Source organism: Penicillium argentinense (assembly GCF_028826775.1).
Source record: "Penicillium argentinense strain IBT 30761 chromosome Unknown utg000010l_segment0_segment0, whole genome shotgun sequence".
Lineage (NCBI taxonomy): Eukaryota > Fungi > Ascomycota > Eurotiomycetes > Eurotiales > Aspergillaceae > Penicillium > Penicillium argentinense.
The window spans coordinates 572,143-596,113 of NW_026622669.1; the positions used below are offsets into that span (position 1 = coordinate 572,143).

Consider the following 23,971-nt stretch of genomic DNA (forward strand, 5'->3'; position numbering starts at 1 on the left):
CATTCACTAGATCCCGAACCAATGTCCTTGTCGCGATCACCCTCTCCCCACCCGGGCGGAGGGTGGTCCAGCCCTGGCCTCACGCCTGGCAGCGGCTCCTCGACACCCGCGCATGGGTATGCGCCCAATACCCTTGCTCCAAACAGCGCCGCCTGGGCAGCAGCGAAAGCGAAGAGTGACGGAGTGCGCGGATACCCTTCCTTTTCGACGCGCAACAGCGGATTCTTCTCCCGACAGAAGCACAAGATCACTGGGCGATTGCCGAGTTTCCACGGCCACCAATCGCTGCATGGATACGTGGATAAGGATCTCTATGGGCGCGAACGATGGCGCCCGTTGGCTGGGGGTGCGCGTGGGGCGCTGGTTATCTTACTACGACGCAGTCGGGTACGGTTGGTTCTTGGCTTGCTGCTAGCTGGCCTTGCATACTTCCTTTTCTTGGGCCGTAAGTGTCGATGCAGAAGATGATATGCGGAACTGATCACATGCTGACTCTGTTGTTTTCACAGCTTTGGTTCACCTCTACAGACGGTCACCTCTCAGTGGAGCCCATAAATTCGTTATCATTCTCGGTTCAAATGTCGAGGGTGGCGTTATGGAACTTAAGGGCGCGCGGGAGTGGGCGATTGAGCGCAACAGTATCGCGAATAAAGAACAGTACGTCGGTCGTTGGGGTTATAAACTGGAAGTCGCCAACATGCTCGCCCAGAAGCGATACTCTCATGAGTGGCGCGAGAGCTGGGAGAAAGGCGATGTGATCCGTGAGGCTATGCGCAAATATCCCAAGGCGGAGTGGTTCTGGTGGCTGGATCTAAACACCTGGATCATGCAGCAGGATACCTCCCTCCAGGGTCATATCTTTAGCCAGCTGAACGACCTCGTTTACCGCGATATCAACACGTACAACCCGCTCAACGTCACCCATCCTCTGCCCGACTTTTATCTGGATGAGGTGGGCCGTGCACTTGAGGGCGATGGCAAGACGGGCTCACTTAACATGCTTTTGACGCAGGACTGCGCTGGATTCAATCTGGGGTCTTTCTTCTTGCGCCGCTCTCTCTGGACAGAACGTCTCCTTGACGCTTTGTGGGACCCTGTCATGTACGAGCAGATGCATATGGCCTGGGAACATAACGAACAGAGCGCTTTGGAATGGATCTATCAAAGTCAACCCTGGGTACGCAGCAGCATCGGCTTCCTTCCGCAGAGAACCATCAACTCTTTTCCTCTAGGAGCCTGCGGCGATGAGAACAATCAAGACGTCCATTACCAAGAAGAGGATAATGATTTCGTTGTCAATATGGCCGGCTGCGCATTCGGTCGTGACTGCTGGGCCGAAGTCGTCTACTATCGCGCCATCGCGAGGAGACTTAACCGCACTTTCTGGGAAAAGCTCACGGGTGGACTTTCTGCCATATACGAAATGGTGTTCGGGAACAGTCCACAATCAGATACATGATCGACAGTCTCTTCCGTCTTTGATTTTACTCCTGGTATCTCTTTTTCCTTTTCCCTCCCCTTTCATGTGTTCATGTTTCCACGTCGCTACACATTTCCAAGGAGCATCTTTTGTACAGTACAGATGCCAAGTGCTTTATATTTCGGATGGGACTGCAGCGGATTGCAGACGTAGCTCCGGTAGCTTGGCCACTTATTCTGGGACACAAAAACATACTTTATTTTCTTCTCGGGGGCACTTTTCCAATCTGCCAAATATCTGCCATTCAATTGTATGAAGGTCATGTGATCTTCAATATAAATCACGTGGTGTTAAAGGGTCCCTTCCCACCGCCTGCCAGTCATCCAATCAGCACGCGGATAATCCAACCACCTCCCATCGGATTCGACCGCATCGCCAGAACTCTCAATCCCCACAGCCAGCGCATCCAAGTCAAGCGCAGGGAAGCCCGCCGACCCTCTAAACCTCTCCGCCTCGTCTACTCCCTTCCGGAAACAACACCTGGCCATTACGCAAAATGCCGACCCCCGAATCCGCCGCTTTCCTGGCCAAGAAGCCCACTGTGCCCCCGACCTACGAGGGCGTCGACTTCGAGGACAACGTCGCGGTTCACAATGCCCGTGACGCCGTGATCCGTGAGCAGTGGGTGCGCAGCATGATGTCCCGTCTTGTTGGCGAGGAATTGGGCAAGTGCTACGCGCGCGAGGGTGTGAACCATTTGGAGAAGTGCGGTGTCTTGAGAGGTAATTCTCTCCGTTGTGCTGGCCTTTGTGGCGGCATTGCACGGTCAGCACTGTGATTGGGCTCAGGTTTTTATTCTGGGCCTCGATTCGTGCTGAATTGGCTCTGCTACAAGGTTCTTATCTCCGGGCGGGTTGCTAATGCTTTACAGAAAAATACTTCGAGCTTCTCGGCGAGCGCAAGATCAAGGGTTACCTCTTCCAGGAGAAGAACTCCTACGACGGAAACACCGCCAAGTCCTCTTAAATCTCTGCAACGAACGACTTTCGAATTGAAGCGGGTTGGGATTGATGAACTGGAACATCGGATCGGATACTTGGTTGCCATGGAAGTGAATCGACTCTGCCGTGGGTTGGGCGTTCTGAATAAAATTCTATGTGGAATCTACGGAATGGCCTCGGTCATATATCTGGTTTCGAAGCGGCTGCCATTGACCAAAAGCACCCCATCGAGAGCGCTTCTGCCTTACCTAGAAAAGAGACGCTGTGTGAGGATGCGGTCCCCTCTTGTACTGTACATATACGATATCATTGCCTGGTCAATTTCATCTTTTGAAAATTATTTGTTTGTTGCGTAAGGCATTCAGCATTTTTATGTGTCGAATTGCATGCTTCGCTTGGGTCAGTCAACACCGTAAAAGAGCCCATGCCATAGAGCTGTATCAAGTCTTTAACCAGCATCAAACCCCTTCCATTCACAAGCCAAAAGTCAAGTGTATGGATCCAGAATACAAGTCAAGGACCCCCAAGCTTTCCCCCTTCTCCCCATCATAACAGGTCCATCCTTGATATCACCCGATCTAAGAACTTCCATCCCAAGCCTCTTCTCATAAGCAATCTGGCTCATCTCCATCGAAGTTCTTAACATAGCCCAGCGCAGGTAGGGCATGTCATTCAACACTTCTCCAATACAGTCAATCACCCAGCCTCCGAGTTGAAGACCCTGGTATTCGGGTAGGACGTAGAGATCGGTGAAGTACGCGAAAGTCACACCGTCTCCGACCAGGCGAGCGAATCCAATTTGCTTGAGATCGCATCCTCTTATCTCTGTGATGGATGCGTTTTTGGTGACATTTTGTTTGCTGACGAGCTCGTAGAGGCCCAAGCAAAATGAGTTGTCAATGATATTTTTCAGCACATCTTCTGGGACAGGGTGAGTCCAGTAGATGATGTCGAGCCCGAATGCACTGTTGATTGATGGGATGGAAAGAAGCTTCTTATCTGTGGAGACGAGAAAGCCAGGCTTTTGCCATTGCCGGGGCTCCATTGCTGCCAGGGACATGTTTTCGAAGGTGCGCGTTCAATTTGAAAACAGCTTGTATCACTTTGAGTCTTTGAATTTCTATTTGCCGCGGAGTCATGTAGATATAGATTAACACTGGGCTACTGGCCACAATCTGAATACGATGACTCAACTTTAGACCAGTCTTGGCACGCTCAAAATAATACTATGCTTTCTTTCGGGCGAGAAGTTTTCATTCCATTGAGTCCTTATGATCGCCTTGGTTTTTGTTCTTAGGATCAGGTAGACTCAATCGTTCTTGAGTTTTGGTGTCGGAAATCGCCGATATCCAAGTCGTGGTTACATACAGCCTCTCGACCGAATTACAGAGTACTCAATATGGAAAGGAAGCAATGCTTGGCGCGGGGTACACAATCATTGTCAAACATCAACCTCGTATTCGTCACAGCGTGAGTATTCTTGTATTCATTATCGACATGCTATACAGGCCCGGTCCATGCGACGGTCTCGAGTAGCTGAGGTATATGCCGCAATATCTTCATTCTTCACGACTATAATATTTCGTTGTTTGGAAAACGATTCACAGCTTATCATTATCATGGCTGTATAATCTCTTTCCTTGCCATTGTAGCAGGGCAGTCGGGAAGAAGCTAGCGCCCATTATCAAAGCGGCAACGATGCCCGAACTGGCGGCGATACCCACGCTGTCGAACATGGAAGTGAACCTAAATTACATACGTTAGCAAGTATCTCCAGCCGCACAAGAGCACGTACCAGAAAGGCCCAATGAATCCCCAAGTTGACCGAACGAAATTGATAAACACGCCCACGCTACCCGCGTCCTGGGGATAAGTATCCACAGCGTAGGTAGTCAAGACAGTAGTCACAACCTGATTACCAAACGCAGCAATACCAGTTCCCACAACCGGCTTCACAGACCACTCCCCCTGTCTTGACTGCTCGGTACAAACCAAGAAAACAACCATACCTGCGATCGCCAGCAGGAAGCCAATATAGCTTAGCCACAGCCGGTATTCTGGTGCAGGCTTATGACCAATATTCTTGGCTCGAGCATTCATCCACATATCCGACATTATACCGCCCAATTGCTCGCCCAGAAGGGAACCGATGATTAAACCCAGGAATTGGAGACCGAGGCCCTGGGCAGAGAGCTCGAACTTGCTTTGGAGCAGCTGGGGCACTTCCACCGAGTTCAACACCGAGGCGAAGAGGAATACCATGGAATATGCGATGGCAGCTAGGAGAACTGGGATGTTGGTGAAGAGGGTCAAGGGGTGGTAGAACTCGGACACCTTAATTGGTGTGGGGTCGATTCGTCGAATGGATACATATTCTCGCTTGAAAGGTGACGAGTCTGATTGAACGTCGGCACCGATATAGCGAGTTTCGGGTCCAAAGAAGATATAGAGAATGAATTCCACAGCATTTGTCTTTTGGTTCAGTTAGCGACCTGTGGCCTGATTCAGATACGAGTCACATACAATGGCCAGAATCCAATAGATCCAACGATATCCGACGCGTTGAGCAACGAAGCCGAAGATAAATGGTCCAACTGGAACGCCCAGTGTCACCATCACGGTCCAAATACCCATATAGCGTGCTCGTTCGTGTCGGAAAAAAGTTTCGGTAACGACACCACTACCAATGGCCATGGCGGGAGAAATAAAGAATGCGACCAAGGCACGACACGCAGCCATGGAGGCATAGTCCGGGCTCTTGGCGCAACCAATGTTGCACACGCAGCTCAGGATTAGTGACAGAAGGAAGATTGGACGACGTCCGAAACGATGCGAGAGGGGCTTCCAGAACAACGGAGCACCACCCAAGATGGCAATTTGCAGGGAAGTCAAATAGCTGACGCGTTGTAGAGAGACGCCGACATCCAGGGAGATGTCTTCGTAGGCGCAGATGATTGCAGCGGCCGTGAAGGTGCCCATGCATGCGTGGAAGGCGACGAGGCCCAAATTGGCAGTTTTCTACATCCCACCTTAGAATTTTGCTTCTCGTCCATCATTTGTGCTCGCTATGTCAGTTTCTCACCTTCCATGTTGGCCAATTGTATGGATCCGCATGGTCCATACTGGGAATGGGATCGAGATCGAGGGTGCCATGGCGCTCGATCAGGTAGGACTTGTGCGACTCGGAGAGAAATCTGGCAGGATCAGGCGCGATCCCGAGATCCTTCTCTTCGACATAGTCAGAGTCGAATTGGTGGGGTTCTCCCCCGCGAAGGTCTTTCTCGGACGACGCCATGGTGCAAAGCGACAGCAGCGAGGATCTAGAACGGAACCGCAGGACGTGCAACAGCGAGATACACGACACATAAGGGGTCTGGAACCCCACGGTCTCCGTCGGGCTCGGTCATTTCCGGGGTATGGGGACCGTGAGTCAAGTGGATCGGGCTGGGGTGGCCGTGGAGATGCCGGGGTCGGGCTAGTTCAACGCTGTCACTGCCAGAGGACCACCGAGATCACGCGGCAGAGCTGTCAGTGGAGCATCCGATAGGGAAATCCGAAATTTGCCCTTGATGAGCACTGGAGAGGTCCCGGCCGGGAGTTCTGGGGGAGCGATTGCCGCGATGGAGACGATGGAGACGCGGATCCGCACTGGATTCGCGGGCAACCCGGTCGCCGATGCTGCGAATCGGCAAGTGATGTCCCGATGGGCGAGGCACCGGCCGAGATCCTCGCTCCAACACGCTGTCAGACATACAACTGCCGATGCGCGATTCCGATCAATGCTGGGCGACTCGGGCAGGCCGGCGTCGCAGTTGAGAAGGCCAAGTCGGCCAAGTCGGGTGGCGTGACCGAGGACACTCTATCACAACCTCCGGGCGACACTATTTTTCTCCATATACGATATGCTTCATTTGAGGTCTGTTTGGTGTGTGGTGGGCTGAATATCGTGATACATTCACCTAATCTAAACAATCACTGGGGCCTTTGTGTCATCCCCAGACATCGCGGGGAGCTCCGGGGCTCCACGCTACGAGCTCCACTCCAGCAAAGCCGTATCCACCCCAAACACGCATTTGCATTGGTAATCCCATGAATCAATTGAGACGCTAAGGCGGGCTAGAGCATGCCAGTCAGCCCTAGGCCAGGATTAAATGCTAACCCGAGGACCTCACGATAATACCGGTTCTGATTAGCTGCTGTGCGTCGCACACCATTGGAAATGTGAGATGACGATGTACAATATGATCTATATCAGAACACTTTGCAATCATGAATGTACACAAGGTATTTTACTAGCTCATCATATCACATGTGATGTCTCAAGATCATGGCGGTAGTCACTTTTGACTTATACTATTACAATGTGTATTGGAAGCACTAAGATAGCTTCATACCGGTACTGCGCACGGGGTAGCAGATTCATTATGCTTGGAATTATTAGCATCATAAAAATAAGTGCAAGCTGCAAAGTCGCAGTTATATCGGTCTTGCTGATGCTCCTGTCCTTCTTTATTCCCTCTTGGGGTACATTCCTCCACTAGATATCCGTGTCACCAGGAAGACCAGCAGACACCTTCTTCAGCTCCAGATCTTTCTTCAGCTCTTGAATTCGGCGGCTCATCTTCTGCCGCAGAATGTTATTCGTAACGCGCTCCCATTGTGCAGTTTCGGTACGGATGAGAGTTTCCAGTTCGAGGATTTCTTCGCGGTGTTGCTGCTGCTGGCGCTGTTGCTCGAGCTGCTCATCATCCAGGTCATCCTCGCCGTCACCACCCTCATCGGACATGTCACTATCATCGCCTGAGGAATCACCCGGTCCGGCCGGGGTGGATGGTTTGGCCGACGAGGTGGCCGTCTGGTCTGCGCCCCGAGCTTCCGTCGCCGCGGGTTGATCATCAGCTGCAAGAGCAGCCTCCATCTCTGCAGCCAGGTCGTCTTCGAACTCATCCATGAGTTCTTCCATTACCTCACCCTCCGCGTCTTGCTCTGCATCATAATCATCGACGAATTCCTCAGTCTTCACACATGATTCATCACGATTCAAGGACGCACTATCCACCAGCTCAAATCGCGGAGGGAAAACTGAGTTCGAGTCCTGTGCAACCAGATCCTCGACTGCCTTTTCCACCATTTCGATCGTGCGCGCACTCAACCGTTCGCGAAACCGGCGCTTGCGAACCCAGCGCAACGGAGGTGCCAGACCGTGTGGGTAAAGGAGCGTCTTAGGGTCCGGATGCTGTACTTCGGGGGGCAACGGATGGTTCATAGCCTCTTCCTCATTCGCAACGGGACCCAGAACCAACAGCATTTGAGAGATATCCGCGGTTTTATACCACCCTCGACGGTCCCAGCTCTTCATGCCTTCGATAATGCAAGGGAGGTCGACCATGGCCGCGGCATATTGCTGCTGGCGAATCTTGAAGATCGCTCGTCGTCCGTCGCGAGTCAAGGCCTTGAAGCAGAATTCCGACTTGTCAAATCTTCTCTCGTTGATGGCCTGTCGTAGGTATTCGCAGTCATCGCCGGGCATCATTCGTAGAATAAATTGCTCCTCGATAGCAGGATCCGCTTCCGTGTCTGAAGCTTCTGAGTCGTATCCCACGCCTACCGGTCGGGTGGGAACTGTGAGTTTGTTCTTGATGCGGATCGACTGGAGTCCTGGTTTCTTCGATGGGTTCAGCTTGAGTCGCTTCGGGCCCTCCGCTGCGGGTTCTGGCTGCGCGACATTCTCGGCGGATCGTTTCTTCGTTGATGCCTTCTTCTTCTTCGGTTTCTCCTTGTCTGCCGGGGATTCAGCCTGAGGCTTGCGGCCAAACTTGATCTTGAGCTTTTGTTGGGATGGTTCAACAGAAGCTGAAGCTGACGCTGGGGTTGGCGAAACGGTTGACTGGGCCGGGGGAGTTGCTGGGGTCGCCGACTTCGCGGAGAACTTGAGCTTCAGCGTCGGGCGCGGAGTCTCCGACATGATGGGAATTTGTCCAGGCAGCACTCGCGACCAGATTAGACGAATTTCTGGCTGTACACAGAAGTGAGGGGTGCGAGTGGGTGAGCGTGTGGTGTCGCAGGGTGGAAGGAGGTGGAATGGTTGGAGGTTGCGGCCGACCTAAATTCTCCGCCCGGCCGTCTTCTTCAGGTTCACTCATCCACATTCACTTTGCAACGTTCACCAGTTCGCACGTCCAACTTTTATTTCACTGACGGGGCTCTAGTGGCGTGTACTATTTATTCAGCATCGGCCCTGATATCTCACGTCTCTTCTGCTTCCCTCCGCTCCCCGTTGCCATGTCTGGTCACAACCTACACAATGCTCTCCTCCGGCCTCCAATCATCCAAATCCTTCGAGCGCAGGGCTTCCATTCCACACGTCCTTCAGTTCTCGAATCCATTACTGATCTAACGGCCCGATACATCATGCTTCTCGCCTCATCAGCTGCCGCGCACGCGGCCAACGCCCACCCCGAAGATCCCGTTCCGGAGCTCGAAGACATCTACCAAGCACTCCAGGATGCCGGCGCGTTACGACCACAACTACGAGAGTGGGAGGAGGATTGGGCCGGAGAAGAGGATCTGCGCGGCTTGGACTCTCTCCTTGGGTGGATCACCGGACCAACGCATCGCGAGATTCGTCGCATCGCCGGCTTCGTCCCCAGTGAAGGCGATATGGTGGATCCAGACGCGATCGAAAAGGAAGATTACCTAACGGCCTTGAAGAAAAAACACAGCAAGACGGGTGAGGAGACGCGCTACGCGGGCACAGTGCTAGGCAAGAGTGGCGAGCAGCACCCCATCGAGATCGCAGGTGGTTTCCCTAGCATTCGTGACTGGGCTGCGGATGCCCGCAATCGAAAGTCCGATCGCGCTGCAAGTGACAGCTCAGGCATCAGCAGCGCCCCCAGCCAACTCTCTGATGACGCGATGGAGAGTTGAACTGTCTCGAGTCCCTATTTTCCGCCACCTCCAACTGTGATCCTTCGACTATGATACCCCCCAATGGCGTTCAATTCATGTTTCGTCACCTCCACTCTCTTTGCGACACACTAGTGTGAGTAGTACGCATCGAATACAATGCAAATGAAAGTGAAGCTGTATACCATTTTCTCGCATATGATGCTCGTTGTGTCTATTTTACCCTAAGTTACGAACAAATTATAGAGTGAAAAGTGAGGGTTAGGTGACTTGTATGGCGATTAGGCCTCCCTTGCAAGTCTTCAAATGAGCAGAGGGACACTCTTGCACCTAGTTCCCAACAACGCGATCTCCCGTTGCTTCTTTAACAGCCTCCTCAACATCAACATTTTCATTCTGTTTCAGCTTGCGCTGCCGAACGGCCTCCCTCTCGGCCACCTCATAGTCCGGTTGCGCGGGACTCTGTCCGACTCTTTCACCCAGCAATCGATCGTGCTGCTCCCGCTTGCGATCCATGTGCGCCGCAAGATCATCTTCCTGTCCGTACCCTGAGTATCCTGGACCTGCCGCGCTACCGACAGGCCCGGCATGTGCACCAGCTTGCGCGCGGTGACGTCCCATTCCTTTCCGCCCGACTGCTTCCGCAATGTCTCCCTCTGATGGTTGCTGCTCTACTCCATATTCGAGATCAACGTCGGGAGCATTTTGCATTTCCCGCCTTTCCTGCTCGTGCTCTTTCGCAAGATGGGCTCGAGCTTCGTCGCTGGATGGCTTTGACTGAGCACTTCTCTTGATCGACGGGGTAGCGTCTCCGTAATGGCGGACTTGCTGTTGTGGAGCGCGCTGCTCCTGTGGAGTGTGCGATACGGGATTTGAAGCTTGGGCATACGCTTCTTGCTTCGGAGGTTGGGCTGGCTGAGCAGCACGGTGACGAGTCTCCATTTTCGATCGATGGGTATTCCCGGGTGTTTGGAATGCAAATGAGTAAGGTGTTGGAATTATGACTAGTGAAAATGGAATGATTGAAGAGAGGAAAGCAAGATATCGCGGACGATGTCATCGGCGCGAGTTATACTTTTGCTGACCGCATGACGTCAGTGTTCTACAACCGGCTTGCAATCATGGCCAGCATTCTCGAATTTACAATGAAACACTCTTCCTAAACTAGTTCGCAAAAGACAATCAAATATTCAAATGATCTCAAATGAGTGGAGTTGTGTTAATGGGGCGGTCAACTAGGACCACTCATATCAAGCAGAAGCATCGCCCAGAGCTGATTGTTCCTTGAAGTGCTCCAGCAAGATGGAATTCACTTCATCTCGCGCTTCCAGCTGCAGCCAGTGACCTGGGGTGCTGACATGCTTCACCGTAAGACTATCTGCGATATCGCTTGACAGGTTCGCAGCTGCCGAGAATTGGCCGGCGATAGCAGCTGGGAATACCGCAAGAACGGGGCATGCTATTTTTGCAGATAAGCCAGCTTCAACCTCATCTTGCTCGTTCAAGTTCCATACCAATGCACGATACCAGTTTAATGCAGGCGCATGCTGACCAGTCATGATTTGTTGATGAGTGAATTGTTCGTCCCTTGTGATGTAGGATGCCATCTCGCCGTGACGATCTGCCCGGAGCCATTCTTCTAGAGCCCCGTGAGGCCCGACATGATCTATCCAGATATTCGGGTCTTGTGGATAGAAGAGAGTGAAAAATGATTCGCTCTATTGAGAACCTCGGTTTAGAAAAGGACTTTATGAGGGTATGGCAAACCGTGACTTACATGTTGATCAAGCAATGCCCCTGCCACGTCACTGACAAAGAAACCAAGATAACCAAAACGCTCCTTCCCAAGAAGCTGCTTCGTCATCGCATTCACGGCTTTGAGATCGAAATGCTCCCCGGGCTTGGAGTATGGCACTGCTAAGAATGTGCACGACAGAAGCCTTTCAGGATAGTAATTCGCGAACCTCGAAAGCAGAATACTTCCAGTGTCGTGAGACACAGCATGAACACGTTGGATCTTCTCGTTATCCAAGATCTCTGCTATTTCTGCCACCATTTGCTTGGCCTTGTACGCCGTCGCGTCCGTTGGCTTGCTGGTGCCGCCGTAGCCAAGTAAATCGGGCGCTAAAATCCCGTAGCCGGCTGTCGAAAAGAAACGTATCTGATGGCGCCAGTCATAGCAGGAAGATGGGAAGCCATGCAATAGCAATATTGTTGGATGTGAGGGCCTCGTGGGTGGGATAATGACATAGCTGTATGTGTGGGTTGTCAAAAGTGTGAGACGCTTAGCATGCTTCGGAAAAGCGATGTTCGCCATGACTTATAGACTTGAGTTTTGAGGTCTTCGATGTTCTCAACTTTCTTGTATGTTGGAAGGAGGAACGGAAGCCATGATGTACATATAGCGGGAAGCCCGGCGACTTTCTCGGAGACTTTTTTCTCTTCAACAGCCTCAAGATTCTTGTCCCATAGCGATTCAATCCGATGAAAGGTGGCCGAACAAGACCCTAACCAAACCGCAAAGCACTTAACTGATTTTCCTTTTCAGATTCAAGGGAACTAAACCATAACGGGGACTGATGAACACTCCTGAATATATGTCCCCCTCCCTGACATTTGAGTATTCACTAGCGCACCAGCGTACGCTGTGGCTGATGGCTACAATAATTGATCGCTGGATAGTCCAAGTGTCAAAATTCTCTCATCCCATTTCGATAAAGAACGCATGCGTCCGATGTCGGAATTCAATTTTAATATACATTAGATGAACAAGGAGGCGGCGTTGAATGCAAGATATATAGGGCAGAGAAGGGCGAGGTTGGGCCTTTTACCTAGAAGGCGACCGAGAGGACATACTATATAACTCATCTCTTCCACTGTCCAGCTTGACGATTCTTCCATTCTCCACTGCCATAGACAAGCATGGAACTACCCCCAGACCCTCGACTCAAATAGCCGTCCACATATAGCCGCGAGCCAAAGATTGCCGCCGTGACGGGCCTTTACGAATCTCTTTTACCACTCTCTGGAACGTTGCATGTGACTATGTGAACAATGACCCTCGCAAATATCGGCCTCTTGTGCTCTATGATTTTGAGACGACCCCGTGGGTGATCAGCTCACAAGTTCTGGGCGATATGGCAAATCACTCATATTTGATACATCAAACGGTACCAAACCACGTTCGCTCCATGAAGTACTTTTGATTGTCGGTTTCTAAACTACATTCCAGGTACGGCAACTGAACACGACCTGAATGTAGGGACATATGAGCCGGATTACGCTAAAGATGGTCCGCTGTATTGGCATGTAGAATGCCAGGACGAGACTGAGCCACTGGTTGCGCACTTGGATTTCTTCAAGCAGAGGTTTCAGGATTTCAATTGGATCCAGCATGTTCAGAAGTGGGACCGAAACGAAAAATCTTCGAATGGGACGAGAATCAAATCACACGGGGATGGAGAGGGCAAGGTAGTTCATCTTCTGGACCCTTTGTCTGCAAACTCGGTGTCACATTCGCTTTGGTCTAATGCGATCGATATATGATGCGCAAAATTTACCTCAACATGGGTGGCCGGAATCATTTGACCGAGGCCCGTACTAGGAAGGGTTGGAGAGGCTTTACCGCAATAGGGACAGACGATAGGCCTTGATTACAGGGAGTTAAAATCGATTTCAGTTGAAGTCTCTGTCTAACGTTAGGCAAATTCAGTGCAATACCGACTACGAGAATCAGACAGGCCAGAACGCCAGAGTATAAATTTTGAGCCTAAGATAGTTCTCTAGGCCTAAGTCTACTAAGGAAGATGCGCACTATCGAATTTACTTATTCGCTCACTTGTTGTAACATCATCTGTAGCAGAAGCTGATACAGACATTATTGAGGCCACGCCGGGTACAGGAATCGAGGTGGGAGGGCGCAGAACCCTCAGATTAGGCTCGACCTGTTCAAGCTCGGCAGGCTCTTGTCCACAGTCATTTTCATATCGAATCAATCCAAAATCATTGAAATCCAATATTAGAGATATGAGGGTTTTGATAATTCTTGAATCTTTTTCGAGAATGCCTCCTAGTAATAAGACATGTGATGCCCCCCCCGAGTATGTACCCCAGACTCCAGCGATTCTATACAAAATAGTTTCAACCATCGCGATCGGATTACATCAGCATTTTGACATGTGATGCCGCGGAGGTCTGATTACAATTCGAACTTCCGAGTGACCGAACGCCTTTGGGCGTGATGGCTCCTCGGGTTCTTCAAAACTACTTTTCTCCGAAAGGCTGAACCTGGATCTCCGAACACTCTTCAAATCACCATGGTCACCCTCTTCACCATCCCGATCGCCTCGACCGGCGGCTCCATCGTGTGCACCAATCCTACCGCCCAGGGCCAGGACAAGCAGCATGTCTACCTGCTCACATTTACCTCGCCAAAGGATAATCGGCTAACCCCGGCATTCATCGACGCGATGATCCTTGCGCTCGACATCATCGAGCATCGCTATCCGAAGGGCGTTGTAATCACAACCAGTGGCATCCAGAAGTTCTACAGCAATGGCCTGGATCTGGAAGTTGCAACCAGCACCGAGGGATTCCTCGACAAGTGGCTCTGGCAGCTGTTCAGGCGGTTTTTAACGTATGTTGCAATGTTTGATGATCGGAGGAACACAAGGAATTCCGGCGCTGACACTGTGCTTTAGCTTCCCCATGCCTACGATCTGTCTACTGAACGGGCATGCTTTCGCGGGCGGATTCATGCTCGCCATGTACCACGATTATCGAGTACAGAACCCATCGAAGGGCTTCCTCTGTATCAACGAACTCGAGTTTGGGGTGCCGCTCCAAACGCCGATGATGAGCATTTTCCGTGAGAAGTTGGTCCCAACCACCTTCCGGAATGTGGTTCTCGAAGCCCGTCGATTTGGCGGAAAGGACTCCTTGCAAGCCGGAATTGTCGATGCTCTTGGCGGACTGGAGGAGACTCTTGCCCTAATCCGCGACCGTAAACTGCTCAACAAGGCCGACACGGGTATCTATGGAACAATGAAAGATGAAATGTACTCCCGCGTATTGAATGGCATTGACGATCATTCTGGGAATTTGGCATGGCGGGATCGAGTTGAAGACAGGAAGGCAAACCTGCAACACCACGGCCTGCAGGCCGTGGAGCAATGGGAGAAGAATAACAAGGCAAAGCTATAGCGCTTGTCTAAACGGATATATACTGCGGGGGCATTGTATGTCATGCAGTGTGTAGTATGTACATACACTTTGATTTTCACGAGCGGGTACCTTAGGGTAGTGAATACCTTAGGGTAGCCATAACTACAAATCAGTGAAGCTTAGAATCGACGCAAACTTCAAAATTTACTCCTTTCCATTACTTAATGACCTGACGCGGACTCGATTGAAACAGAATTACCAGGCTAGTTGGCCTTGAAGGTCTGGAATGTCGTGGTGACCACGATACTTGATACAAGAAGGCACAACAACTGTCAAATTCCCACCCTACATTGTATCTTCACCCGAGCACAATCTCAAAAATTAAGCAGTCCTCCTTCCAAGATTCTCTCTTTCTATACCTTTTTTTTCATTTTCCACACAAAAGTGATTAAAAGATCCTTCAGATGCGCATTGCCACTCTTCGTTAAATGCGCGTTTTGTAGCTTCCGAGGGTTTGTGGGTTCCAATGCCTGGGCAGGAGGCATTCAGTGCACCATTCTGGATAGTTGGCAAGCAAGTGAGACCTTTCCTCAAATCCGAAATTCTTTCCGACAAAAAACATTATTTGTAGTATACCCACACAAGGATGGAAATGTTGGCTTGTCAGACATTGAACTATTTCACCACAGGACAAGGTTCGTCAATTGCATGCAAGGTCCATCGCAAGCTCACCGCCCCTGCCTTTCTATTTCATACTTTCTGCTAGAATACTTTCACAAATTCCGTCTTCCAAGGCAAACCAAGCTTAGCAAGTGTATTTGAGTTACTCAGGGAAGTGCCAAGACTTTGGAGAATCATCTTCACACTACGAGCCCGAAACTGCGGTCCAAACTCAGTAGTCGAACTACATCGCATCACACATTATCTCAAATGCTAGATAACACGTAAAGATATAACGAGATATCTCTTCTTTTCAACCCGACCGAGATTCGACGGCTCTATCTCTCATCCTGCCCTACGCAGAAAAGGTCAAAGTTTTGGGACACTGTGAAGTGCCATCTTCCATTGCTAACAGCGAAAACCAGACCGAAACATCCCGCCGTATTTTACCTGGAATTCTACATCTTGTTGCAAGCTTCCTGCCTACGGTCGACGTTCTGAATCTCCGAAAAGCCTCTCGCACGGCATATGTGGCCACAACTGTGATTGTTGACTCCCAGTGGTTTTGGGAGAGTCAATTTTTCCTAAGAAGGGAATTAGAATACCTCAAAGATATTGTTGAAGCTTAGGCTAGCATTGATACATGGCAGTCAGTGGACTGTAGAGCAATAGTCCTTCCGGAAGGCTCTCTTAGAATGGAATTTCCCATTCAGCATGAAGACACCACGGTTCCCTGGGCGCTCTGGGAAATATTTCAAAGAAACCCTCATACCAATATACGTCCAGAGACAAAGTGGAAAAAGCTCCAAGCGCTCCATCACCTGAAGAGGTACTGGGAAGCAATGAAATGGTTCAGGGACCTGTGCGTCATAAACTCGATTCTCACGAGCGCGCTTTATCTCAGAGATTGCCTTGGACAAAGGTGAAGAGCGGCGGTGATATTAGAAAGCGGGAAGTGAAGCTGCGGCAAACCATTATTATTCGTCCATCAATATGCAAATTGCAGATCTCAGTTCTTGATCTCAGCTATGAAGTCTTGATCGCGGGAATTGACTTCGTCTAGAGAAAAACATTCCGAATTAAATTCTGGGCTACACAGTCACTGCGAGGATTCGAGGTCTCGACGAGCGATTTCGGGATTGTCGCACTACGAGTGTTTACAAGTCAACGCTGAGGAAGGCACACGCAAGAAAAGCCCTCGAGATGGATTAGGAAGCCCAATTCCAAAAATGTCACCAGACTGGGCTTTGGGGGAGAGACATGTGCATTATACGGAAGGTTTGAAATGTTCAAGTGATCTATGCCCTCGTGCAACTCTCTACGCTTGATAATCGGACTATCGTACGACTGCATTACAGAATGAGAGAATTTTCAGTGGGGGTAATTGACGATACGCTCTCATTCAAATGGGCAAGCATATTTCTTATTTTTTGCTAGATTGAAAATAGATCTACCTAGCTTTCAAAGATGACGGAGTGGCAACCAAGTCGAATCAATGACAGTATTGGCTTTTGGCCTAAAGGCAAAACAAACCCATATCCCGATTCTGTAGGCTCCCACGTCGTTCGTAATATGTCCACTCACACATTCCCAGAGCCTATGGCCACGCCCCACGCGATATGCCATGTCGTGTCACCTTGATAGTAGTTGGTCACAGATATTCCTTTGCGGACCAAGGGCTTTGGGCAAAATCTTCAAGCCTGTCTTCAACAGGGTCCCTTACCATGAAGTTAAAAATTCGACGTTCGGAGAACGCGCATGACTGACTTCAAAAGCGGAGTCTCCGAGTCAACATAAAAGACCTCCCGCCAGGATTCTCCACTAGGATCATAGTTGTTCATTTAGCAGATGTGGCAAAGTGCAAAGTTATAAATAATTGGGTCTCCTCAGGGTTCTGGGACTTGAGTATCAAAGGAAAAACTTCGGCTGACAAGTTAGCTGGGCAGCCTCAAAAGGTTCGGTTTGTCATTTCGAAATGAATCTCGCCAATGAGGAAAGTTCCAAGACTGACATTGTTCATCAGAAATCACTTTGACAGTTCATCTAAGATCATGAGGCCGGAATACCTTTGGGTGTTAATTGGTTTAGGAGCCGGCATACTTGCCGCCCCTATAGCTCATGGAGCAGGTGAGTGATATTTTCTCCATGTGCCGGCGGCCTATGTATCTCACATCTCTCATGATAGATTCTCATGGGAGCCAATGCCCGAGCTGCGTAGCCGGCGGAGGCTTTGGTGCTGGATTCGGTGCTGGCTTCGGCGGAGGCTTCGGTGCCGGTACCGGTGGAGCGCACGCTTCAAGTGAGGATGGTGACGGAGACAAAAAGGGAAAAGGAGAAGAAGGTGGTGAAAGTGGAGGAGGTGCTGGCAAAGGAGGAGGAGGTGCTGGCAAAGGAGGTGGAGGTGCTGGCAAAGGAGGTGGTGCAGGCCTCGGCCTAGGTGGTTCTGGCAAAGGAGGTGGTGCCGGTGGTGCTGGTGCTGGAGGCGCTGGGGGGGCGGGCTTGGGCGGTGCAGGTGGCGGTGGTGCGGGCTCTGGAGGAGCCGGATCCCAAGGCATTGGTTCTAATGGAGGTGCTGGGGGTGCTGGAGGTGGTGGCCAAGGTGGTCAAGGTGGTGGCCAAGGTGGTCAAGGTGGTGGCCAAGGTGGTGGAGGTGGTGGTCAAGGTGGACAAGGAGCCCAAGGTGGTCAGGGAGGTCAAAGTGGCCAGGGTGGTCAGCAACAAGGTGCTGGAGGTGGTGGCCAAGGTGGTCAGGGAGGTCAAGGTGGCCAGGGTGGTCAACAAGGTGGCTCTGGTCTCGGCGGCGGATCTGATATCCTAGGGGGCCTGCTAGGCGGTGCTAACCAAGGAGGCGGCTCTGGTACTGGAGGGAGCTTTGGAGGCAACGGCCAAGAGGGGCAGAAAGGTGGACAAAGTGGTGGAGGAAAAGGTGGTCAAAGTGGTGAAGGAGGTGGTGGTGGCCGAGGAGGGGGTGGAGGTGGAGGTGCAGGCCAAGGTGGAGGAGGTGGAGATGGTTATGGTGGAAGAGGAGGCGGCGGTGGCAGTGGAAGTGGAGGAGGTGGTGGTGGTGGAAAAGGAGGAGGAGGTAGAGGGGGTGGTGGTGGTGAAGGACATGGAGGCGGCGGCGGCAGCGGCGGCGGTGGTGGTGCAGGAGGTGGTTTTGGAGCTGGCTTCGGGGCTGGAGGTGGTGCAGGGTTTGGTGCAGGCAGGGGAAGATAGTCAAATGATGGAGAGACCGAACAGGACGTCTGTTTGTCATGAAAGAACGGGGAATAATTGGATCCGATATCTCAGGTCAGGACAAGAGAATTGTAGGAATGGAAACAATATCGGTCTTCCGGGCATCTCTAAAAATTTGTTCTGTCATGATAAGGGTAATAATAGAATACATAACATCATAAGGCATTCCACGAAGTCTGGATACCATGCTCATAAACACACCCATCAAGGGTTCACATTTTCTTGGTCATGTCGATCCGGTCAACAAGCGGGCGATAGGGCGAGGCCACCGCATACTCTGGCGGAAGCTCTCCACGTTTGAGATCTCCGGAACTCGGTCGACGGAGTTGTTCTTCATGCATACGGTCCAACGACTCTCCCACTACATGGTACTTGGACCAATTGATAGGCGGCATCCGTACCACATTCTGGGGCTTTGGCATGCGGCCGAACGGTGATGAGTCTGATTCTTTGCGGCCGTTCGACTCTTTGCCATCTTCATTTTCTTCGTCGTCGTCATCCACGTCCTCGTCGTCGTCTGCCGTAAACTGAAACACCGTCCCATCGTCCTTTGGGCGCAGCCGGCCGGCCGCAAGTTCGCGCGCAAAACCCTCCGGATCGGCACCGGCGGCCTCCTTCATGCGCTCGAGACTGTGAATATCGCGTAGACTCTGCTGCTTCTGCACTTGCAGAATAGAGATCGCCGAGCGCAGGGCGATAGCATCGGGGTTATCGCTTTCGGAGATTGGGACGGGTGGCGGTTCTGGTTTGAAGACAGCTGGAATGGCAGGCGGGCGCGGTGCTTCATAGGCGAACGTCTCTGCAACACGCGACGTGGGTGATGGCGACAGCGGGGGTGGTACAATTGTCGCATTGCCCGCGGCGACCGGGTCGAGGTGGGCAAACGTCGGCGTCACTGGGGAATACGGCGGGCGCGGTGGTGTGCCTGGCCGATCATCTTCGGTCGCAACGCCATTAGGAGGCTGCGAGGCCACCGGAAGAAAACTGCGCTGGTGCGCCATGGTGGAAAGTCGTCTTCCGGCCAGCAGAAGGGGTTGGGAAGAGAAAGAAAAGTCGGGCCGGGGCAGAAGAGGAGAGTCGAAGGCCGCCGAAAGTCGAAGTGACTGGTGGTTGGTCGTGGTTCGGGCCCGCCGTGACGCACGAGGCTCTGCGGAAGTATGGATGGTCACCCCTCGCCAGGGCACCGTGGCGGTTTTTATACAGTGACTTTGGCAGACAGCATTGTACAAATCGTGATCAGTCACCGAAATACCCTATCTGGCATATTAAATCCAATCTTTACAGGCAGCATTGTGCCGATATTGACTCCACGCCAGAACGAGTGCAGGGCGATGGCCAAGTGAATGGCCGCCGCCGCTGACCGCCCAGCGCAGCCGCTCACCGCCTCGAAAATTTATCTGATCAGACGATTGTCAGCCCACTCTCTCGCCGTTCGCATACGCAAAGATGAAGCGCAAGACCGATGAGAGACCGTCTCTGGACGGCAACGGCCTGCCCGAAACCAAGAAGCGTGCGCTTTCCAGCGAGGAGGCCGTGGCGCGTTTCCGTGACGGCCTGTTCGACGCCGCGGAGCAGAAGAAGTACACCGATGCCTACGCCAAGTCAAGCCCGTATGTTCTACACTAGCAAATCTTGGATCAATTGCATCGCAGCTGACTCAATCTTACTTGCAGGTACTACCATGGCGTAATCCACCCCTTGATCGAACCGTCTCTCCTCCGTTCCGTCCGTGATGAAATCCAAGAGCATCTGTCCTTCACCGAGAAGGAGACCGACATCTATAAGATCTTCCAGTCTGGAGACCTGGCAAACCTGGATGGTCTGGACGACTCCTCCCTCTCGAAGTTGCCGTCTATTTTGAAGCTTCGCGACGCCATGTACTCGGCCCGCTTCCGCGAGTACTTGTCTGCCGTGACTGGCTCCGGAAAGCTGAGCGGCCAGAAGACCGACATGGCCATTAACGTATACAACGAGGGATGCCACCTCTTGTGCCACGATGATGTGATTGGCAGCCGTCGTGTCAGCTACATTCTCTACCTAACCGACCCCGACATCCCGTGGCAGGAACAGTGGGGTGGTGCGTTGCGCCTATACCCGACCACTACGGAGAAGGATGCCCAGGGCGAGGATGTGAAGATCCCCAGCCCAGACTTCAGTCTCTCCATTCCCCCGGCCTTCAACCAACTGAGTTTCTTCACCGTTCAACCGGGTGAGAGTTTCCACGACGTCGAGGAGGTCTACCACCCCGGCGCGAACGACGACAAGTCGAAGAAGCGCGTGCGCATGGCCATCAGCGGCTGGTTTCACATTCCCCAGGAGGGCGAAGACGGTTACGAGGAGGGATTGGAGGAGAAGCTGGCCGAGCGCAGCAGTTTAGCTCAACTTCAGGGCCGAGGCGACATCTACGATCTTCCGCAGCCCAAGCCGGTTTCCTGGGAAGAGCCCGAGGTCGAGGGTAAGGGCAAAGCCAAGGTTGAGGAGCACGCCGAGGGCAATGACTTCACTGCGTCCGATCTGGAGTTCCTTGTGCAGTATCTTGCACCCTCTTACCTGACCCCCGATATCGCGGAGGAGATGTCGGATGCCTTCTCCAGCGAGTCCTCCCTCAGCCTGGAGCGGTTCCTCAACGAGAAGTTTGCTTCCCGTGTCAGCGCATTCATCGAGGACCAAGAAAAACAATCACTCCCCGCCTCCTCCGAAGAGATCAAGTCTCAGACTGGCTGGACGGTGGCCCGCCCCCCTCACAAGCACCGCTACATGTACCAGCAACCCGAGTCGGGTGCCACCGAGAACCCTATCCAAGAACTGCTGAATGTGCTCTTCCCTTCTCAGGCCTTCCGCAAATGGCTGTCCCTCATCACTGGTGTCGACCACCTCAAGAGCCACAATCTGCTTGCCCGCCGCTTCCGTCGTGGTGCTGACTATACCCTTGCCAGTGGATATGATGGCGAGGAGCCACGATTGGAGTTTACACTCTGCCTTACCCCCTCCACGGGCTGGGAGAAGCAGGAGGATGAGGAGGAAGAGGCCGAAAATGGCGAGAACGGCGAGGTTCAGTCCAAGCCCAAGGAGAAGCCAAGCGGCGATGCGGAAGAGCCAATTGCTCTCGGTGGATATGAGATCTATATGGCCGGGGATGAGGACGAGGAGGAAGAAGAGGATGAGGATAATGCCGATCAGGTGCTCCGACCTAAGGAGAAGAAGAAGGCCGACCCCGCGATCTACCGCTCTGCCGGTGCAGACGAGGACGACGGAATCCTGTTCAGCACTCAGGCTGGATGGAACCGTCTTAGCATTGTGCTGCGCGACAGCGGTACCTTGAAGTTCGTCAAGTATGTCAGCGCGGCGGCCAAGGGTGACCGGTGGGATATCACTGGTGACATTGGGGTCGAGTTCGAAGACGACGACGATGACCATGATGAAAACATGGATGACGACGAAGGCGAAGATGAAGAAGAAGAAGAAGAAGATGGTGATGATGATGATGATGATGACGAGTAGATTCCCACATTGGCGATATTAGCATGGTTTAGCCAAAAGTTTGCAAATATATTCAACCTTTATTCCCGTCTATGCATACTTGATCAACACATAAAAAGCCTATATATCAATATTGGTCGAATACGCGATCTCCTTCATCTGCAGCAAATTCTCCTGCAGAGAATCACACTTGGCCTGGAAGCGATCATAACAATCCGGGCCAAGCGGCAGTCGAAGCAGGTTCTCTTTCCCGACACCCATCCCCGTTCCACTCACAACCTCGAGGATCCTGGCTGCAGCCTTGACAGGGTCCCCTTGCTGGTTCCCATTACTAGCCCTGAAGGCATGGAGCATTCCCTCGATTGATGTTCCCTCATAGTCTTCAGTCATCCCAGCTTCGGGTGTAACAAAGGCCGACAAGAAGTTCGTCCGGAAAATGCCCGGCTCTGCGATCAGAACTCGAATTCCAAAGGGTTGCAGTTCCCCGGCCAAACTCTCCGACATGCCTAGGTGGGATTAGCCATAAAAGCCGAATATTTTGAAAGCAGTGCCTCACCTTCTAGTGCAAACTTCGACCCGGCATACATCGCACATCCCGGAAAAGCGTCAAACCCAGCACTGCTACTAACATTGACAACCGTCCCAGACCTCTGCTTTCGCATAAAAGGCAATGCTCCCTTCAACACGCGAATCGGGCCGAATAGGTTCGTACTAAATTGCGCCTCAATCTCGGCCTCGCTCATATCCTCGATGCTGCCTAGAAGAGAGTACCCAGCATTATTGACAAGGACATCGATTGAGCCGCCATTTTCGCGGATTGCACGTTCCACGTAACGTGTCGTTTCTGGTTGTGTCACATCCAGGCTGATCCAGATGCCTCCCAGTTCTGCGATTAGCGGATTCGCTGCTGCGGCTTTGGCTGGGTTCCGGGCTGTTGCGAGAACTTTGTGTCCAGCTCGTAGGGCTGACTCGGTGATGGCTGTGCCCAGCCCCGATGAGGCGCCGGTTACAAGCCATGTTTTGTGCGACATGCTGGCTTCTGGATGTGTTCGATGTGAGGTGTGGTTTGAAATGTTCTGGGTTGAACCAGGTGTGGATTTATGGGCAGTTGCGGCATTTTTGATTAGAGACCAGGGTCTTTAGTTTTCCACCCTGATATAGTCGATCGTCACGTTACAGAGCTGCATAGAGAAATAGATTGCGAGAGCGGGGTACTCAGCCCCATTGACCTTGCTGGTTCTAGAATCGTGCAACTCGAAGTGGAATCACTTGTCTAGATCGGAGTTAAGCCGGAGTTTACCACAACGCCCCCGCTAAAGGAGCGATTGGCGACAATGAAAGAGTCGTATTTGATGAACTAATGGTGGCAAGAGAGATCACGAAGGCGCGCCCGAACATAGTACGAATACTACTATCCCTTATACTCGTCATGAGATATGCGGCAGTACGGCCGTCCAACTAATACTCTCGTACCCATCCTTCGGCAGAAGTCGCAGACTAGCCAGCGATACCACCACGAAAATACACCGGGCCAAGGTGTATGCAATTAGTATCGTGAAGAAGATCGAAGGTAATAATATCAAGATCCCCATCTCGGAGCGCAAACAGAATCCGTCGGTTGGAGCGGACGCCCATCCACCATAAACCCAGAGAGCCCCCTCAGAGCGGGACGGTGATGAGGCACAAGGCAGACATCCGCCCGAGCCATTTCTCAACGGCTGTTGGGAAGAATGTTCCAGGCTGCGAGGAGACAATCCGACGTACAGGAGATCGAATAAGACGTGGAGCCGTGCTCTCGGAGAACGTCGGGCGGTTGCTTTCGTTCATGAAGAGATCTAAATGCATCACACCCCTTGCCCTCCAAAAAATGCAAAGGCCGTGGCGAACCTTGTAGGCTATGCCGTGTAGAATAATTTTTTTTTTTTTTCAATAGCCCATCCAATTCCAGGTCCTCGATATTGAATACGTCGTATTGGTCAAGTAGATCGGGTAGAGAGATTGATACCGGTAGCCGAGGCGATGGAGCATCTTTTCTCTTGCCCCTAGAAGCGAGAATGACGCGCTTTTTCCAGTATTCCATTCGTTGAATGCGGTAGTGTTCGCA

At 51.9% G+C, this 23,971-nt stretch overlaps 13 protein-coding genes across 13 annotated transcripts; 6 read left to right on the forward strand and 7 right to left on the reverse strand.

Moving 5' to 3' along the window:
- Positions 1–21: 21 nt before the first annotated feature.
- Positions 22–1,459, forward strand: N7532_009916 (putative alpha-1,6-mannosyltransferase subunit; the record flags this gene model as incomplete). Its single annotated transcript, XM_056622407.1, has 2 exons — positions 22–445; positions 510–1,459. The coding sequence occupies 2 exons, from the start codon at positions 22–24 to the stop codon at positions 1,457–1,459; spliced, it is 1,374 nt and encodes a 457-aa protein (XP_056469823.1).
- A 517-nt stretch (positions 1,460–1,976) lies between these two features.
- Positions 1,977–2,446, forward strand: N7532_009917 (putative NADH-ubiquinone oxidoreductase 12 kda subunit; the record flags this gene model as incomplete). Its single annotated transcript, XM_056622408.1, has 2 exons — positions 1,977–2,202; positions 2,352–2,446. 2 exons carry the CDS (start codon positions 1,977–1,979, stop codon positions 2,444–2,446), a joined length of 321 nt encoding a protein of 106 aa, XP_056469824.1.
- Positions 2,447–2,908: 462 nt separating this feature from the next.
- Positions 2,909–3,481, reverse strand: N7532_009918 (uncharacterized protein; the record flags this gene model as incomplete). Its single annotated transcript, XM_056622409.1, has 1 exon — positions 2,909–3,481. One exon carries the CDS (start codon positions 3,479–3,481, stop codon positions 2,909–2,911), a length of 573 nt encoding a protein of 190 aa, XP_056469825.1.
- Positions 3,482–4,022: 541 nt separating this feature from the next.
- Positions 4,023–5,716, reverse strand: N7532_009919 (putative MFS multidrug transporter; the record flags this gene model as incomplete). The annotated part of the gene is made up of 4 exons (XM_056622410.1): positions 4,023–4,167; positions 4,217–4,893; positions 4,945–5,439; positions 5,504–5,716. The coding sequence occupies 4 exons, from the start codon at positions 5,714–5,716 to the stop codon at positions 4,023–4,025; spliced, it is 1,530 nt and encodes a 509-aa protein (XP_056469826.1).
- Positions 5,717–6,958: 1,242 nt separating this feature from the next.
- N7532_009920 (transcription initiation factor TFIID subunit 7 family protein) lies at positions 6,959–8,386 on the reverse strand (the record flags this gene model as incomplete). Its single annotated transcript, XM_056622411.1, has 1 exon — positions 6,959–8,386. One exon carries the CDS (start codon positions 8,384–8,386, stop codon positions 6,959–6,961), a length of 1,428 nt encoding a protein of 475 aa, XP_056469827.1.
- Positions 8,387–8,703: 317 nt separating this feature from the next.
- On the forward strand, positions 8,704–9,348 carry N7532_009921 (Bromodomain associated domain protein; the record flags this gene model as incomplete). The annotated part of the gene is made up of 1 exon (XM_056622412.1): positions 8,704–9,348. One exon carries the CDS (start codon positions 8,704–8,706, stop codon positions 9,346–9,348), a length of 645 nt encoding a protein of 214 aa, XP_056469828.1.
- Positions 9,349–9,657: 309 nt separating this feature from the next.
- Positions 9,658–10,269, reverse strand: N7532_009922 (uncharacterized protein; the record flags this gene model as incomplete). Its single annotated transcript, XM_056622413.1, has 1 exon — positions 9,658–10,269. The coding sequence occupies one exon, from the start codon at positions 10,267–10,269 to the stop codon at positions 9,658–9,660; it is 612 nt and encodes a 203-aa protein (XP_056469829.1).
- Positions 10,270–10,577: 308 nt separating this feature from the next.
- On the reverse strand, positions 10,578–11,644 carry N7532_009923 (alpha/beta fold hydrolase; the record flags this gene model as incomplete). Its single annotated transcript, XM_056622414.1, has 2 exons — positions 10,578–11,045; positions 11,105–11,644. The coding sequence occupies 2 exons, from the start codon at positions 11,642–11,644 to the stop codon at positions 10,578–10,580; spliced, it is 1,008 nt and encodes a 335-aa protein (XP_056469830.1).
- Positions 11,645–13,643: 1,999 nt separating this feature from the next.
- N7532_009924 (enoyl-CoA hydratase/isomerase family protein) lies at positions 13,644–14,529 on the forward strand (the record flags this gene model as incomplete). Its single annotated transcript, XM_056622415.1, has 2 exons — positions 13,644–13,963; positions 14,028–14,529. The coding sequence occupies 2 exons, from the start codon at positions 13,644–13,646 to the stop codon at positions 14,527–14,529; spliced, it is 822 nt and encodes a 273-aa protein (XP_056469831.1).
- A 2,799-nt stretch (positions 14,530–17,328) lies between these two features.
- Positions 17,329–18,366, forward strand: N7532_009925 (uncharacterized protein; the record flags this gene model as incomplete). The annotated part of the gene is made up of 1 exon (XM_056622416.1): positions 17,329–18,366. The coding sequence occupies one exon, from the start codon at positions 17,329–17,331 to the stop codon at positions 18,364–18,366; it is 1,038 nt and encodes a 345-aa protein (XP_056469832.1).
- A 233-nt stretch (positions 18,367–18,599) lies between these two features.
- Positions 18,600–19,388, reverse strand: N7532_009926 (uncharacterized protein; the record flags this gene model as incomplete). The annotated part of the gene is made up of 1 exon (XM_056622417.1): positions 18,600–19,388. The coding sequence occupies one exon, from the start codon at positions 19,386–19,388 to the stop codon at positions 18,600–18,602; it is 789 nt and encodes a 262-aa protein (XP_056469833.1).
- A 445-nt stretch (positions 19,389–19,833) lies between these two features.
- Positions 19,834–21,888, forward strand: N7532_009927 (oxidative DNA demethylase; the record flags this gene model as incomplete). The annotated part of the gene is made up of 2 exons (XM_056622418.1): positions 19,834–19,997; positions 20,061–21,888. The coding sequence occupies 2 exons, from the start codon at positions 19,834–19,836 to the stop codon at positions 21,886–21,888; spliced, it is 1,992 nt and encodes a 663-aa protein (XP_056469834.1).
- A 99-nt stretch (positions 21,889–21,987) lies between these two features.
- On the reverse strand, positions 21,988–22,898 carry N7532_009928 (SDR family oxidoreductase; the record flags this gene model as incomplete). Its single annotated transcript, XM_056622419.1, has 2 exons — positions 21,988–22,373; positions 22,424–22,898. 2 exons carry the CDS (start codon positions 22,896–22,898, stop codon positions 21,988–21,990), a joined length of 861 nt encoding a protein of 286 aa, XP_056469835.1.
- Between the last annotated feature and the right edge of the window lie 1,073 nt (positions 22,899–23,971).